Here is a 19,333-nt window from a genome sequence, read left to right on the forward strand (position 1 = left end):
GGAGTTGAAATTTATTTTTAATAAAATTTTTGTCGCTAATTTATTAAAAATTTTAATATATATTCTTCATGTTAAATCAATAAAATTGTATTATTATTGTTAATGATGAAATTACTTGAACTAAAGGTCGCTAAAGGCGACAGCAATAACTTTTCAATAAAGTAAAATATTTTTTGTTTTGTTAGTTATTATGCTGCCATTTACAATTCAAGAGGTAATTAACAAATGTAAAGAAAAATTTAATAATAACAATGAATAATGAGAGAAAAAACAAAGTTGTTAGTGACAAGATTTAAATCGGCGATGGTTGGGTTTGTCGTTAAAATAAATAGAGACAGGTGTGAAATAGCTAGAAAGACACGATAATAAACTGAACGACTTGATGAGTAATTGCGCCTTACTCACATACATCAGCTTAATTTACTCAATACATACATACTCACTTACACTTGGTTTGCATGGAGATAATTACGCTCACTTATATTTATAATTATATATAATAGCCATACTTGAATTTCCAAAATAATTTTTCCTAATTGAATTTAAATCGCCCGATTTTATTGTTACGTAATTATATAATTATTTAAGCAAGTATATTTAATCGATAAATAGTTAAGTTTGTATACATAAGAGGGAATTAAAAATAAACGTCTCGAATTGATAAGATAGATACATTTGTAATATGTATAGTAGATAAAAAAATGTCAAGAAAAGTATGTTATTTATAGAAAAATATAAATATATAAATATAGATAATTCAAGTTTGTTATTCATCAAGTTGTTTGTTGTGTTGTTATTTTACAAGGGGGAAAACTTACTGATGATGATAAAATGTAGTGTAGCGTGGGATGGATTGCCGAATGGAATGGAAGGTGAGCAAGAGGAATATATATATGTATATATATATATATGTAGTCAAGTATGCCGGAACGTACAAAGAACCATTATTATAGGATAGGAGTATAGAGCGAGGGAGCACTTGGCCTCGACGAACCGCGAGGCAATTTTACGGACTACCGACATAATAGTGTGTGGATGTGTGGATGTGTCGTATGTGAATGTGCGCCGCAGATAGCACTGGCACAGAGACAGTAACAGCGGATACTTTTCCTCGTAGAATGAACACGCGCCGTTTGATTTTCTCCCTCATATCTCCCTGTTTGCCCGGTGGCAATCGTGTGTCCAACGGGTGATTTATTTCCGAAGCTCCTCTATTATCTCCACCGACTGTCTCCTCATCCTATCCCGACTATTGAGTTTACGCCAGAAGAATAATTATCCTACGCAATGAGATAACCTTCCTAAGTGAAAGCCACTAAAGGTCAATTCGATTCTCTAGTTACAGAATATATCACTAATTATTGACTAATCATTTTTATTACGCGGCTTTCAGGTGTTATTTCGACCAAAAGTTTTTGGAAAATTAATTAAGAATTGTTCTAATTAATAAATGTGATAAATTTTTGTAAAAAATTTACTTAAAAGGAGAAAAATTTTTTTTATTTTACTGAAAATTAAATTTTTCAAAATGATTCTCTTAATTTAATTTATTTTCTTTTCTTTGTAAAAAATAATAAAAACTCTTTATTGGAAAAATTATTTTTAGCAAAATTAAAATTCTTTTTGCTAAAGTTTTATTGAGCTATAAAAAATTTTTTTTATCTTAATAAAATTTCTTTTTGCTTGAAAACAATTTAGGTCTTTAAAAAAAAATATTTTGTGACTATAAAATATATTATTTAAATAATATATATTTTAAACTAAAAAAAATTTAACTAATAGGTTTATTCTTTATAAAATAAAAATATATTTTTTACACAAGGGTGGCTGCAAGGGCAAGTAGTTTAATTGGTTTAAGGCGAGATCGCTTAATTTATAATTCAATTGTAATTATTTTTCAAAATTTTTTATATTTTGATATATATATTGTTCATATTAATGTCTTCTATGAAGAATACAAATAATATGTACAAGTAAAGTAGTGCATGGCAATGGATATGTCGAATAGTAGTGTGAGGTGATGGTTAGTGAAAGCGATAAAATAAATAAAATAATTTAGAGCGTGTGCGAGTACTCAAATAAAAGTAAAGAGGAATGTAGATAAATAAAACGAGTTATTTCTTGTTATATCTTCTGTAGAATAAGCTCGCGGTGGTTTTAATTTTTTATTCAAATGTGATGCTGCATTCCCATTCTCATTCCCGATTCTCGTTTGGTAGATCGCAGTAGGAGACACTAACACGCTCACTTCTATTTCCGTCGACTCTGCAAACTTATGCTTGCAGAGACGTGACTGGATTTACGTTTTATTAAATTTTGTTCGCTAGTTATGTATCTTTATAACTATAGTTTGGCTTTTGCCTTCATAAACACGACAGTAAAAATAAAAAATCATAATAATAATAATGATGATGCCAGGTAAGAAGGAAGACAACTTTATGGATAATTTACTCAGCTGTCAGAGCGCAATTACCATGTATTACGTTAAATAAATAAATTAATGATTTATTGCAATTTTACTGTAAAAGTAAATAAAAAATTATAAATAATTAGAACCAATCATAATTATAAAACTTTTTTTATTAGAAATTAAAATCAGCTGCTCTGTTTAAGAAAAAACTAACTGCATTTTTTTTTGTTTAATTAAACTGATTTTTTTTTATATAAAAAAATGATTAGACATTTTTTAATTATTTTTCCAAAAATTAAACATTTTATTCCTGATAAAGGTATTTTTATTATTTGAATATTTATTATTAATATTGGGTGTCGGGTGTTGGGTGTCCCTTGATGACATCGTGTGGATAGAAGTAAAAATATCCATATCCATATACAGAAAAGTACACACATGGATGTATGGTTGTATAGATGTGTATGTATAGATAACGTGTCACGCAAAAACGTGTTTCCGGATCGATTCGGTAGAGTTAGCCATAGCGTGCGTTTCGTGCTAGCCAACTCAGCTCAATTACTGTGTTTACCGACCACGCTACACTGTAATGCCAGTCCGTTATACTTTCGATCGTTGGTTCTTCGGTTTAGTAGTATAGAGCTCAGCTCGACCTCTACCTCATCGCAATCGAGCAAGTCGCATCAACGCTCTCGACCCCTTTTTCCTTCCCTTCTCTTATCCTGGCCCTTAATCTTCCTCTTTCCTTTACTTATATTTTATTTCCTTTTTCCCGTTTTTCTGTTCACACTAATTGTCTTTACTTATGTTCAAAAACTGTTTAAGTAATTGATTATGGCAAGTTACTAATTTAAAATGATTTATTGTGATAATTTATCATGAATTTGCTGATAGAAGAGTTTGTTTTTACTTTTGATGAATTAATTTAGTTATTAAAGAATAATTTATTATTTTTTAACTTTTAATGAATATTATTTCAATAAAATTTCATTATATAAAACAAAATATTCCATAATCTAACATCAGAATTTGATAAAAAAAAAATTTCTTAATTAATTAAACAAAAAAAAATTCATGTATTCTTCAGTCTCGAAAAAATAATCTCAAGGCCAGTTAGTTACTCAAATTTCCATTTACTCGGTATGTGCTAGTACTACATATACCCAACAAAGTACGGATTGCTTGCTCATACCGTATCGTAATTTAATCTTATCATTATAATTATTTACAATAAATAATAAAAAAAAAAAAAAAAACGAGTTTAGTTTTCACGCTGCAAAATCATACCAAGATCCTCGTAAAAACAAAACCGCTATATATATATATGCATATGTGATTTGTACACAAACATTTGGCACATGGTTTGCAGGCGTGAGTACGTAAATATACTTGCGTTAGTACAAACCCGTCAAATAAACGCGACTCAACAGATCTAAATCCAATGTATAATCGTATTAGTATCCCCATAGCTTATAACTGAATATGTTATTATTATTATTATTATTATTATTATTATTATTATTATTATTATTATTATTATTATTATTATTATTATTATTATTATTATTATTCCATAGAGAATATGGATACCATATACATATATAAATAAATATATGGACGTATAGTATAGTATAGTATACCGTATTAATAAGTGTGTACATGCATACACAACATACAACATAATAACTGCATACATTACTCTCTCTTGAGTCAACATGCGTAAACATAACGCGTATGTATGTGCAAATGCACTTGACAGGAGCGTAATGTCGCTGATTATCTTCACTTTTAGTATGTACGTTGGATGTTGGATTGTAATTGGTGGCGATGCCAGTAGTGTCGGCAATAGACGATAGTTTAAAGTTGTATTTGTATGTAGCTGAATGTTTTATTTAGTCACAGCTGTGTTGGTGAATCCTAAACGATAGAAGATAAAACGTAAAACTACACAGCCGGTGGTCTGTGTTTGTGAGAAGGGGAGTTGAGAATGAGAAACTGTAGGCGGTTAACTTGAGAATGGCGGAAACGATGCTGTAGTCATGTACATAGTCATAGAGAAGAAGAACAACAAGATGAAGGAGAAAGAGAAGAAGAAGAAGAAGAAGAAGAAGAAGAAGAAGAAGAAGATGCCATGTTGAAAGGAAGGAAGACTTACGTGTCAGGGTTGAAACCGAAAAAAAAGACACTACATATAATATAATATGCTATTACTGTTAAATCTTATACCTGGGTTTAGATTTTTATTTGTTGAATTTCTCTACTGGTTTGTTTAGTTTCTTTGACGAGACACAGATGACTAAATTCTTATTATTGTTAGCACTAAGTAATATACGTGACAAACTTTGTAAATTTTGGGATCGTAAATCTTAAAAAATGACCGAGATAGAAAATTAAAAATTTAGACACGTAATTTTTAGTTGTTTAATTAGAATATAATTTATTACAAAAAAAAATTGATAACTTGAATGAGAAATAATTATACAACTACTCCAAATTTAAAACAACAAATTTCTCCAAATGATCCTTTTTTATGATAATAATTTATTTATAAAATCAAACAATTAATCACTAATTTGGTATTTGTGATTAATGTCGCAAATATTTCCTGTTTATCAAGGCACTCTACGTGCTCAATTAATACTTTCTATCCTCTCTATTACGTTTATTACAGCCAATAGAAAGGTTTTATCTTAATTGCTCCGTCAACTAATTTTAATGTTCGCCGCAAAGCAATTCAACAACAATAAAAATAAAAATAGCTGAAAGTATCCGTCTTATTTAATTTATAGATATTTTTCGTGCAGTATTTTGTAATTTTTTTATAGTTAATAACCGATAAAAATCACTCTACTTTTAGCTCTCATATTTTAATACAACTATAAAAAAATCCATTACGAATTATATTTAGAACAACAATGACAACTCATCATAAATATATTTGACTTATTACATCCACGAATTGATAAGATAACTCTTTTAGTAGAATGACATTTGTTAGTCAATAAAAACTTCCGTTAATATATTATGCTGTGTTATGAGGTATCATGTGTACACAAAAGAGCTCAAAATCAAACGAAATTCAAATGCTAGAGTTTCTTTTGTCCATCAGCCCCTTTTTTTTCTCTATGAAAGTTATCCTCCCCTCGTTTAATGTTAATATTTTTATACATGTATTTATGTACTCTGAAAAAAAAAAAAAAAATTAAATTGATTTAAAAGAAAAATTTTAGAACCAAAAAATCATTTTTAAAAACTTTATTTTCTTGATTTGAGTAAAAAAATTTTTCTCTTGAATCATTATTTTTTTTTTTTAAGCGTTCGGATAAAATTAAAATTAACAATAGACAAGTATTATTAATTTAAGCGAAAAGTACAAAGGAAGAAGGTTTACAATTACACGCACACATCAGCTGGAAACCACGTAAGAGCGTGACAAGTTTTAAATTAATCTCGGCTTACATTATGTCGATATTACTGCAGCATACATACACTCTACACGTGATATATTATACATATAATGCTAATACGTTAAGTATAATCTCGACGCACACATACACACATGGATACATGTAATAACAGCGCTTGCTTGATACGATATCGATGTCGTTTGGAGTAAAAATTTACAGTAAAAACCCGAGCATTTTCTTGTATGGATTCGCCGTCAGTGTAGGCCGATATGCTGCGAGAGAATTTATGAAATTAAACTAAATTGACGTAATAGTTTTAGTTTTCTTCAGTATAATTAAATATTTAAGAAATAGTTTATTGGAAAATTTTTCAGAAGCAATTTATCAATTTATTAATTATTTTTTAACTTTTAATAAATATTCATAAGATCATTTGATGTTAAAAAATAATTCAATAAATTTTATCAAATATTAAAATTACCAATTATTATTTATTTATTTAAATTACTTTGATGCCAATTCACGTAAAAAAGTAAACTGTAATATATAATAGTCGATTTATAATAAGTAATGATCAACTGCTAAAAATTACCATTTCAAACAGTAAAATCATGATTTTAACAATCCCATTATAATACACTGAAAAAAAAGTTTTTTTCTACCAAGGAAATGTTTCCTTATAGTTAAAAAACTGGTATTCTTATGGTTAAAATACGAAAGTTTTTTAACTATAAGAATACCGTTTTCTCACTGTCAAAAAACTAGCCTTATAAATAAAGCGTGGTATTTTAAGATTAAGAATACCAGTTTTTTTATATCAAGAAAACTCGAGTAAAAAATTTAGTATTCTAGGTGGAAAAAAATTTTTTTTTCAGTGTATTTATCATTTAAATGCTACAATTTATTCTTTACATGGAAGAAAATACTATTTCAAACAGTAATATTCGCTATGTGAATGTCGAAAATGTTTAAGTATAATAATTAAGAATTTTGACTTTGATATTCATCATTTCGTATCTAAAAAATGATCGTATGATATGTAAAAAGTATAAAATAAAGTTACTAAATTTCTAATACAAGCAACGTCAATATTTACAAAGTAAAATGGTAAATTTTAAACGCAACGCTAAAAATGAAACTATAATTATTGACTTGTTTGTGACCATATAAATTTTTAAATATTATTAAAAAATGAGTACAATATTCGAAAATAGTCATGAGTAAAAGTGTATAAGGAATAGTAATGTAATTAATATTTTCTTTATTCATCTTCTTGTCACAAAAATTTGTTAACTTAATTGACATAATTTTTAGTTAATTTAAGTGAAGCTTTTTTTTGTTTACTGATAGTAAAAACAGTAATAATTGATACTTATATCTCAAAAAATTTATTATTAAGGATAATAAAACAAATAGTTTGAAAGGACTCCTCGAGATAAAAAATGCATGGTTGGAAAACAGCATTATTTCTTTCCAGCGTATAGTAGGTTTCAAATCCGAACGAAAGCCTCAAAATCCTCATTGAGGAGTATGAGGATCAAATGAGAATTCTAATATGTTTAAAGCATGTACAGTTGACATCAAAACAGCTACATGCGTAGTATAGAGTTGTCGGTTAGGTTTAGGCTTAGAGAGCGTAGGGTTCCGTGATCGAGTCCGAGCGTCGGACGATTTTCGATTAATTTAATTTCGATATAAAGGGAAACATGAAAAGTAAACGCGTTATGTATATGAAACGTTAATCTGAACACCCAAATTGAAACAACAATTCCAAGAAAAAAAAATTTTTTTTTTTTTAATTTGGCTAATTTATTTTGATGAAATTAATTACTAAAATGTTATATGACAACTTGTACCACTGCCAAAAAATTTTACACCTCGATCACTTTGAATTTATTTTATCAGATAAAACCATTTGTTTATTTAAAAAATGCAGGGAGGATTTAAAAAACAATAGTGCCATATTCATTAAAAATTTTCAATAGTAAAATTATTGAAGAATATTTTGAGGTTCAAACGTGAACTCTGAAGTTCTATTTTTACCCTCAAAGTTGTAAAACCGTCCGTAAGTAGGATTTTGAGGTTCAAATCGTGACTACTTTCCATATTGAAATCTATCTTGAAATTCCAAATTCGCCCTCAAAAACCTCACTGAGGATTTTGAGGCTCAAATTGGAATTTATATTTTGACTCAGGCGGTTTTAGAATTGACGTTTAGAGTTTAATGAAATTTGGCATATTGGTACTTTATAATATCATAATTAAGCAGTAAAATTTTTGGAAGCCTGGCAAGTCCTAAAAAAAAGATATTAATATCTACATATTTTTACTTTTACCATTGATCCTTATGGAGAATCACAGACTTTATCTTATTTCACAAAACTGGACGTTCAGATTCTTATAAAAATCAAGACAACGAGAGAAAATAACATCTAGAACATATTTAATAACAATCAGTGTGGTTTCCAAGAATATGAGAATATTTATTAATAAAAAACATTCAAAAGTTATCTCTGTCTCTCTTTCTCCAACGTGATTTAGTATAGGGAAATCTACTACGTTAATTAAATAAGGTTAGGTTTTGGGATTTGACTCTTGTGATAACGGCAGTTGATTATTAATAATTTATTTTCGATATTAAATTATAAATTGTGGCTTTTACACTTTCTATATTAAGTTTTGTAATATTTATATTTTTGCCACCCCGATGTCCACTGTATTGTTTGAAACTATAAAAATTAACTGGAATCCGAGTGAATTTTATATTTTACTTTTTTTCCGTAAAGACATTGGCCGAATGGCAAACATATACAATGGTAGTTTATTTAAAGTACACGTAAGACATTTAGTATTTAATTTATGTAATAATTGTAATTTTAACAAGAAGAATAGAAAAAAAGTTATAAGTGAATTTATAGTAGAAGGCACTAGCCCTTATTTAATACAAAATAGATTGTATTTAAAAAAAAAAAAAAAAACGGTGTTTGGTTTGGAAACAACATTATAAACCGAAATGCAAGCGAGCATGTAAAATGGATGTATGGATACAAGAGCGGGAATATTAGAGAACAATAGAAGATCGCGGGGCACAAAGACCCGACGAAACAAAGCCCATATGACACTTGATCATCTGGGAGGATGAATGTTAATGGCAGTAGCGAATCTTGGGTGTATACATTACATATACTGTACGGTCTGCAGTGTATGGATGTGCAATAACGCGTGCTTATAATACCAGAGACAATGTAACTCGTCAGCAAGACCGCACAATTAGTGTATGTGCAGTGATGTATGTTATAGGAATAGAGCGAGCGAGATCTCGATTTCTCACCCCATCTCACATCTCCACGGATGATGACCAGTTTCAGAGCGATACCACCAACATAACACATTTATCCCAGACTTTCTACCCATGGGGTGGCTCGTTTGCGATTGCGCTCCTCTATCTCTGCTCTAGTACACACATACATATGAATTTGTATATGCATACAAATGAATTTTAGTCTAGCCTGCTGTCCCCAGATACCAAATATGTCTCTGTATGCACACCAGTACACACTGTATTTGCCTTCCTGGGTACATACGCTCTCAACTATACTCTACCTTTGTTCTCCGCTTTCTGTATGTCTACCATAATAATGATCATAATAATAATAATAACAGTAATGCATTCGGCAATTCATTCCCATGTATGTTAATGCACACAGAGACGCTCTTCACTCTAAATGTGAGAATGTGTAGATGTTTGAGCGTGTGGGTAATCCTAAGGGATAAGGGATGAGGATGTGTTGGCACGATATGTTGATGGCACGTCTGTAATTGTGCCTTTACATGTTATGTCGTCTTGTGGATAGAGTTGAGAGTAACATAGGACATGTCGCCGAGAAATACATCAGTAATCGGAAACGTAGCTCGTTGGAGTGAGAAAAACAGAAAAATGAATGGAAAAAAATATTATAAATATCAAGAAATTTTTTCTTAACAATTGTTGATTTAATTAGATTTTTTTAAATTGAGTTTTTAACCAAATTAAAACACCAATTAATTGTAAAAATTTATAGATTATAAACATTGTAAAAATTTTTAATAAAATTGAACCAAAATCAAGGTATTGCAATAAAAGGCTACATTAAAAAAATTTATAAACAATGTACAGAATTAAAGCAATAAATTAAGAGATTTAAAGATTGAAAAAAAAAATTAGGAAAACGGTTGACCCTGAAGGCCATCCCTGCAACTACCCGCTCATTTCGTACCTAAGCGCTTAAAATTGCATTTATGATGTTTTTGAGCTCTTCGAGCTCAAAAATACAGTTTATGTGTTATTTTGAGCTCTCCGAGCTCAAAGAGATAGCTTTCCTATGCTCTGAGCTCTTCGAGCTCAAAAATCTTATCAAAGTTCGATAAAACACGATTTTTAAAATTTTCAAACTGCTATAACTTTTGAATGAACTAACCGATTTGCATGTGGTTAGCGGCAATCGATGTAGTTTTTTGAGCTCTATAAATAATTTCCAACAAAAAATGGATCTGAAGAAAAATTTCGGAGTTATTACAAAAAAACACTTTTTTCGATTTTTTTCGACAACGATATCTCAAGAACGCATCAACCGATTCCGACGCTTTTGGTGGCGATCGATGCGGGTTTTCAAGGTTAAAAGCTGATTAGTTTTTGAGATCGATCGGTTCAGCCAATTCAGAGATATTTAAAAAAAAATGAAAAAAACTTTTTTTATCACTTTTTTGCAATTTCTCGAAATCTACTAGTCCGAATCGGTTCCAACTTACAAGAAATCTAAGTTTGGCGAAGACCTTTCGAATGACACCAACTACGATCAAATCGGTCAAGCTGTTCAGAAGTTATAAGAGGTTTACACACACACACACACACACACACACACACACACACACACACACACACACACACACACATACATACATACATACATACATACATACATACATACATACATACATACATACATACATACAGACGTACGGACATCATCGTAAAAATAGTCAGGGAAGCTACTTAGGGCTTCAAAACGTCGAAATCTGTTGAAACCTCGATTTTCGCAAAACGTGGTGAAAACAATAAATTCCCGATTTTTCGAAAATCTTCGATTTTCTTAGCGGGAAGTTCAAAATTTCTTTTAACCAAAACTAAAATTTAACCTCATTTCCGTCCCTTTTTCACTTTTACTTTTATATATCATACGGCTGATGGTATTAAGAGCGATAGTGAGTATAAGCAAAGACGGGACTAGAGTGTATGTGTGTGTGTGTGTGTGTGTGTGTGTGTGTGTGTGTGTGTGTGTGTGTGTGTGTGTGTGTGTATATATGTGCAGGGAGAATCGCTGGCATGAAAAAGAAATAAAAGAAAAGAAAAGGAACAAGTATTAAAGTACGAGTAAGAGGATAAGGACGAGACGATAAAAGGTTGTAATGCCAGCACAGGGAATCAGGGAACTCTGAAAGCTGAGTGTCGAAGGACGAAGGGCTAGACGCAGTTACCAACACTTGCATTTTGATTTCCTCCAGGCTGGTTTGTGTGAGAGTGAAGGATATAACATATATTATGTGGATGTATTGGAAGAGGGGGAGAGTTCAGGCCCAAGCACGCACACTCGAACGTTTTAAACCGGCAGCCATTTTGCTGCGCTCGCTTCACTCTACTAGACTTCTGCTGGGAAAATATTGGCCTTCTCTAGCATCTACAAATTTTCTTCAATTTTTACAATAAATTATGTATGATTTAATGACAAAAAAATTATTTTGCAGTTTGAAAAATTTTAAAAGGAATATTGCGACTGTTTGTTCTTTTTTTTAAAGGATAAAAATTGTTAACTGTTAATTCTTTACTCAGTAAGGACAATATCATCCCAGTTGTCTTTACACTAGCTCGATCAGCACAGCTGCAATGTGAGCATACAAGCCCGACAGACGTCAACTTTATTCGAATGCTCTAAATCCCTTTACTTGTTTATCATTCTTTTTGCATTAGTGCTCCCTTTACTTTCTTTCGCTCGGAGATCTTTTGATGGAAAAAAGCTTTCAAAGACACATCACTGTTTAATGGGATAATTTGTTATTTCAGAGACGGGTAAAATATAAATTATGTTACATTCATTATTTCAAAAAAGAAAAATTGATATGTTATTAGTCTAGGACACGAAAATTGAGTCTGATAAATTTTATGTAAAAATTTGAGATCACTCGGGCACGTGATAGACCGTCGACGCGAAAATAACTACGTTACAGCGCTGGTATGTGATGGAAGAGAGAGATATGTACGTGTTTAGTTTTAGTTGATCGAAGAAAGACGGGCGATGGAGAATAGTGGATAGTGGATAGTCGATAGAAACGATGATGAAAAGAGCCACGTCATTTCCACATATTTACTGGTCGAAAAAAAAACTCCGCAAACGATACATTAAATGGAATGAAAAGTATATCGTCATATGTTGAATCTTTTTTTATCTTAAATTGTGTGTCACATAGTGGCAAGCTCCCATCAATCATTGGCTCAATCGATTGATGAATAAAATTGGGAATTAACTTTTGTGAAATTATTGTTACTCGATATTTTTCTTGAGCAATAAAAACTGTTTGCTGATGGGATTGATATTGATATTGTTGCTTTCAAATACTTTTTATTTTATTTTGTTAATTGCTAAAAAATTTACGCTTGAATAAAATAATTTCTTATTATTATTTTGGGCGAAATATTGGAGATATGCAAAAATGATAAGAGGCACTTTTTGTAGAAAATTAAATTTTCTATAAAAAAGGCCCTTATCAATTTTTTGTTATCTTCGATTTTTTGAACAAAATATTAATTAAAATAAAGAAAAGCGGCATGATGGCCGAGCGAACTAAGTCATTATCCCGTTAGTTCGTTCGTGCATCATGTCGTGAGGCGAGGGTTCGAGCCCCGACAGTTGTTCGAATAGTTCCAACACCAACCGTCGGGGGTCACTTCGGTAGCCAAACTGTACTGGCATGGGTTTTCTCTGTGGTTTCCCCATCGCCACTATTCCAACACCGATAGAAAGGGGTGAAGAATAGGGTAAATACAGTACAGAAAGCACAAGTCGGTCTACAGCCGCATTGGGAATAAAGTTATGTGCGAAATTATATGTTGATTATAAAAAGTGGAGAACATGTTGATTATAAACAGAGTGGAGAATATGTTGATAATAAAAGAATTGAAAGATTGTGTTGATAATATAGAGCGGAGCATATGTTGATAATAAAGAGTTGAAAAGAGACTTAATGCGGAGATGCTGAGACAATTAGCCTTGTAAAAACCAGAAAACGGTATACAAGTAAAACTCATAATAATAATTAATTAAAATAAAAAATAAAAAAAATTTATTATCATTATTTTTGTTATCGTTATTTTAAGCGAAATATTGAAGATATGAAAAAATGATGAAAAATTTTTTTTTGTAGGAAATAAAATTTTCTATTAAAAAGGTCCTTATTAATTTTTAGATAGATTTCTTTAGAAATCTAATTATTGCATTAGTCCTCAAGGTGAAATTTTCACCTGATTTTGCTATCATATGCTATAATTAGTCGAGTAGGTTCCAAAAATACCATTGGTTAAAAAATTTATATATATATATATATATATATGTATATATATGTATATGTAATATAACCAGCCTTGTCATCAAGATGTCTCGAAAAGTTTTCAACCGATCTTGATGAAACTTGGTACACATATTCTTTGGGTAATTACTGAGGTCGAGTTCGAAGATGAGTAAAATCGGTCAATTAGTTTAGAAATGGCGGCCATTTAAAATTTTTAAAATTTTGTAAATTTCAAGTTTTGTAACTTTGACCGTGAATAACTTTTGACTGACAGAAAAAAGCTCATTTCTGAAAACTTCATGGTGAAGCTGATTATATTACCTTCAATTTGACCTATAACACTTATACGTTATGAAGATTTTTATCAATTTTATAGGCCATTGAAAAATTTGAAAATAATTAACTTTTTTTCAAATGTAGTTTTTTTAGAATGACTTTTGAACAGCTTTACCGACCGATTCTAAAAACTAATCAGCTCTCAACATCAAAAAACTACGTCGACCGCCACCGGACCGGTTAAAATCGCTTGATTCGTTTGTGAGATATCGTTGACAAAAAAAATCGAAAAAAGCGTTTTTTTCAAACAAATTTCGAAATTTTTTATCCGATCAATTCACGATTTGAAATTTATCATAGAATTCAAAAAACTGCATCGACTGTTGTCAACTACGTGATAATCGGTTAACTCGTTTAAAAGTTATTGCGGATTGAAAATTTAAAAATTACATAAAAATTTGTTATTGAACAAATTAAATAACATAAATAAAGAAAATCTCATATCACATGAAATCTACCTTCCATTTCGGGTGAGGCCGAATGGCATTTTTTTGTATTTTTGATTATTCAAGCAGAATATTGATTTATATAAAAAATAAAAAAATTTTACTATTATCTTTAATTAAGGGGGGAAATACGTGTAGAAGGCCGTTTTCATGCTGATTGTCATTAATTTTTTTAAGGTATAAGAAATTAATATTATTTATTAAAACTATCAGGTTATTTTATACATATATTTATGAGTATTTTTTCGTATTAAACAATAATATAAGTTAACAAATAGCGGAGATATCAGCTGATACACATCGTAGGTTGTCATCCGATTTAGCAATCTGTGTGCAGTATGGAAGCCACAATTTTTATTTGAAATCAATGGCACAGAAAAATTACTTCATTTATATGTGTATCTTCCATATGAACCTCAATTCCACAAAAAAAAAGTAAAAATTTCCATTTTTTACAGGGCTGTAAAATTAAGTCGTGATTTTTTATCACTTTTTCATACATTGTCTATTAAAAAAAAATAGTTTAAATAAAAATATCGCTTTCGATTGAGGTTCATATTCAAGGTAATTGTATAAAGAAAATTATAAGCCATATCGCAAGATGATTGGTTTAAAACTCTTTGAGCTAGACTGCACACAGTTTTGAAAAAACTCGTTTCGAGAAAAACGCGTTTGAAAAAAAAGTGACAGAAAAAGTTAATGTAAAATAGTATTAAAGTAATTAATAAATCGCTTATAACTTTTGAACGAATGGAAATTTTGACTTTAAATTTTCAATCTATATTTTTGAATAGTTTTACAAGCGATTTATAAAAAAAAAAAAAATTGAATCGTCTTAAGCCTGTACACGTATTTCCCCCCTTAAGAAAATTATAGAATTTTCTTCAGTAGAATTCGTACTCAATCATACAGAGGCATTAGATATGTATAAACATAATAATAATAGTACAGCGGAAATGGCTGGCGCGCAAATGAACGGAAAGCCTCTACTCGTCAATTCCGGATTTAACTGGCGATTAAATTTTATCCAGGGGCCGAAACAGCACATATGTGTGCCTATTATACATACACACAAATTATTACAGCCACGTGTGAGTGTGTATAAATATATAGCATGTGGTTAAAGACAAGGATGGAAATATTCTCTCGCGGGCGTTCCCGTGAGCATATTACCGGCGTCATGTTTTATGTATATCGCAACGCACGTATCGACTCCCATGTGTGTGAGTGTGTGATATATATAATATATAATATACACACATACATATACATGTATAGGGAGAGGAAGAGGTACCAAAGCCAAAGAACGATGCGATTAATGTGTAGTGTATGGACGAATGGGAATGGATGGATGGATGGATCGTATCGAGGTTACATTTATGCGCGCCATCGCCTTTACTTTGCCCGACTCAAATTTACCGTTCGTGACTGACGTTGTGATTGAGAAGCATCAGACTGGGTACAAGCCTTTTTTTTCATTTTTTACACGTATCATACATTAAATATTAAAGCTATTGTCTGTTCTGACTCACTTGTACTTAAAAAATTTTAAATCAAGTAAAATTTATTTTAACTAATAAAATAATCAAATTATTAAAAAATTAGTTTTTTGGGTCTAGATTTTTTTCTTGTCAGTTTAATTCTTTTTTTGATAAATCAAATAATAATAATTGCATCAGAACAAGACACATGAAGTCCAAAAAATGTTTATTAAAAAGTAAAAAATAATTGCTTGAATAATTAAAAAATTAATAAATTACTCAAAATAAATAATTTTATCGCCAGTTAATAAATTCTTCTATCGGTGAATCAGCAGAGATTGTAAACAAGTAAGATCAATAATTTTATTACAGCTGCAGTGCAATTTATTAAGGATCAAACGATAAAGATGGCGTCATTGCGGTGTAATCGAGAATACATAATAACATATACAATATCGCATACAAATCTATATATTTATATACTCTCTAAAAATGAAATAGTAGATTTTCACTGGTTCACAGTGCATATGCACTGTTTTGCACAGTTATAAGTATACCACTTGGAATCAGTGAATTTTCACTATTTTATTCAGTGAATTCATAACATCACTAATTTAAACAGTGAACTCCCCTGTTTAAATTAGTGGTAACAAATTCTCAAAGAATTAGTAAATTTCACTATAATTATTGATAGTGAAAATTACTGTTTAAACAAGTGAAACTCACTACAATCATTGGTGAGAAGAATTACTAATACAAATAGTAGAAATACTGTAATTATTGGTACTAATAACTACTCTATTTAAATCAGTGAAATCCACTGCAATGACTAGTGATATGACGTATTTATAGAATTAGTGACAATCACTGTAATCATTAGTGATGAAAATACTATTCGAGTCAGTGAAATTCACTGCAGTCACTAGTGATAAGAAGCTCTAATAGAATTCCTGAAACTCACTATTTTGCTCCATGAGAATTCTACACGGTAAATCGGTAAATTTCTCTGAAATGAATAAAATCTAATAAATGTGGAAAAATGTTTAAGTAATCAAAGTTATTACAAAGTAATAATTTATATCATAATAAAACACAATAGAAAATCATTTTGTTTGCAAACAGTAATATAATATTTGTCTTAAATTTAAAGTTTTGAACATAAATATTTACGTCTACAACATAGAAGAAAACACACTTTTGATAATCTTTAGATTATTACAAACACTAAAAGTAAAATAATGGGTAAGTAAAAGTAATAAGTGATTACTTATTAAATAACAAATCGGTAAAATGCTACATAAAAACATTGTTTAAGTAATTAAAATAAGTTCAATAAAAATTCAAAAATGCTTTCTTTCGATATAAAACTTGTTTTTAAAAACAATAAGAAAGTAAAATCTAATGAAGAAAATGTTTTAGTCGAAACATCATCCTCAGACAAATGCTGACAATTGTTATTTTGTTACTCTTGTAACTCTTGTCATTAGTGCCTATCTTGAAATTAACAATATTCGTATGTAAAGAGGACACCATACTTTTTGGCTTAACTTTCATTTGGAAAATATAATAATCGATAAAATTGTAAAAATTTTTCAATTTTTCGGGATATTCGACATTTAACACATAATATGTCTTGTAGAGAAGGTCAAATGAAGTGATAGGTTTACTAGCAGGATGGACGCCATAATAAACCACCCATCGCCTTGTATAAAAGTTTGTCTACTGATTGACCCGAATGAGTAATCAAATAAGGCTGTAGAGCTTTTGTTCGACTGTTGTCGAAGTTGTTTTGCAAAATCCTCAACATTTGTCCCTTCCTAAATGATAAAAATCGCAATTAAAATTAAATCTATATAAATATAAAATATATTCAAACTAAGATTATATGTACATAAAAAAAACCTACTGATACAAGTTTGACGAGTTCATCGTTTGGAAACACTTTTTTTTTTAATGGAGTGTCATTTTCTAATTCATCATATTTCTAGAAAAATTTTACCATTTATTCAAATGAGACAAACACTGTAATAAAATTAAAAATAAATTAACAAATATTTACTCGTTTCTTTCCTTTTCCTTGCCCGACTTTTTTATTTTTTTCGTTTTCTTGGTCGTATATCTTCTGTTGATCTTTTTTCACTTGTTCAGCTTTTTTTATTTTTGAAATTTCAGCGTTTGTTATGGGCAATAGTTCCGTCAGAATTAATAGTGCTCGAAAATTATCTATACAAATTAAATCAATAGGTATTTAATTATAAATAATAATGACTAGGACCAGGAATTTCGCAGTTGTTTAAATGAGCAGCAAAAATACTTTGGAGCAGCAAATTTACCATCTTTGATGTTATCTGATGCTGCAAATATTTCTGGTCGTAAATTTTCAGCATAAAACAGAATCTTCTGAGTATATAGCGTAGGAAATTTTGATATTAAATTATCTTGTGACTTAGGATAAATTGATTGAAATTCTCTGTCAATCTGTTAATAAATTTAGTTGTTAGAATATAGATTAAAAAATATAAATTATCAATCAAACAATCAATTTTACCAGTTCTCCATGGTAATCTAAAAATCGAGGAAACTTTTTAAAAATTTCCGATATCGTCGGGCTTTCTTTACCAATCCAATGGCGTCGATATTCCCTGGTTGCATCCATTAGAAACACAATGTGCTCTTTATTTTGGTCTGTTGGATTTTTGCTTTGTAAAATAGATATCTAAAGTAACAAGAGTTAATGTAATAGTGCATTAACAATTAAAATTATCGAGATAAATAAATGTAATTTTTTTAGTTGATATACTTGGTTATTTATTTCTTGAACGTTAAAATTCAAATCACGAGTATTTAGTGGTTCGGGTTTGGTCTTCGAGGCTTTTTTAACATCACTTTTATTGTACTTTTTATCAGAAGGGTGTAAATTAGTTCTTAAACATTGCAGACGCCACTCAATGAATCCTCGTTGCCCGTCAAAACTGAAATAATGCTCCTGAAATATATAGAATAAATAAGTACAGTCAATTTTTATGTCGTTTAATAAAGTAGTATACAGATATATAGTATAATGAACTATATATTTATAGTTACCCAGCCAGTTTGGTACGATCAACTAAACTTACTTGTAAAAATGTTCACTGTCTCATCATCATCCTTTAGATCCTCAAGCTCATTGACTAACTCATCAACAGTTAAACTTTTGAACTTGTCCATATTGATTGTTAGATCTAAAATTTATTTTAGTAAACATATTTTAAAAGAAAAATAAAAATTTAAGATAAACTAATACTAATTTAGAAAAAATTAAATGGAAGAATTTAAGAAAAATACAAATCAATTATTTTATAAATTAACTCTACAACTAGCTTATCACCAGAAAATATCAAAATTTTTTAGCAAATTGATTGCACTCTCATTAGACTGACAGATCACGGAACTTCTAGTGGCGCTTTCAACACCATAAAATATTAAACGAATTTCCACTAATTTGACAGTGAAGTTTGTCAAAATCCACTGTTTTCTTCAGTAAAAAAGAAAATGTATAAAAATTTTTTTTAATTTTTAATAATATATGTAGTAATAAAAAAAAAATTAAATAAATAAATTATTTTTTACCTCAAGACATTAAAATGGTACCAACTATGTTAAAAATATAAAAAC

The 19,333-nt window shown here is 29.7% G+C and overlaps 2 protein-coding genes across 4 annotated transcripts in view; both read right to left on the reverse strand.

The window, feature by feature from the left end:
• LOC123259379 (zinc finger protein 608-like) overlaps positions 1-19,333 on the reverse strand; it is a 95,086-nt gene that overhangs the window by 67,985 nt on the left and 7,768 nt on the right. The window lies entirely within an intron of this gene.
• On the reverse strand, positions 17,296-18,778 carry LOC123260131. The gene is made up of 7 exons (XM_044721089.1): positions 18,764-18,778; positions 18,484-18,665; positions 18,228-18,399; positions 18,013-18,157; positions 17,739-17,902; positions 17,586-17,663; positions 17,296-17,496 (listed from the first exon to the last, which is right to left on the reverse strand). Exons 3-7 carry the CDS (start codon positions 18,333-18,335, stop codon positions 17,296-17,298), a joined length of 696 nt encoding a protein of 231 aa, XP_044577024.1. The 5' UTR covers positions 18,336-18,399; positions 18,484-18,665; positions 18,764-18,778.

The sequence above is a fragment of the Cotesia glomerata genome, linkage group LG2 (assembly GCF_020080835.1).
Source record: "Cotesia glomerata isolate CgM1 linkage group LG2, MPM_Cglom_v2.3, whole genome shotgun sequence".
Classification (NCBI taxonomy): Eukaryota; Metazoa; Arthropoda; class Insecta; order Hymenoptera; family Braconidae; genus Cotesia; species Cotesia glomerata.

Coding starts and splice junctions, on each gene's coding strand:
- LOC123260131 (XM_044721089.1), bottom strand. CDS start 18,335: ATGGATGCAACCAGGGAATATCGACGCCATTGGATTGGTAAAGAAAGC. Junction 18,158..18,227: donor TAGATTACCATGGAGAACTG/GTAAAATTGATT, acceptor ATTTATTAACAG/ATTGACAGAGAATTTCAATC. Junction 17,903..18,012: donor ATCAGATAACATCAAAGATG/GTAAATTTGCTG, acceptor TAATTTGTATAG/ATAATTTTCGAGCACTATTA.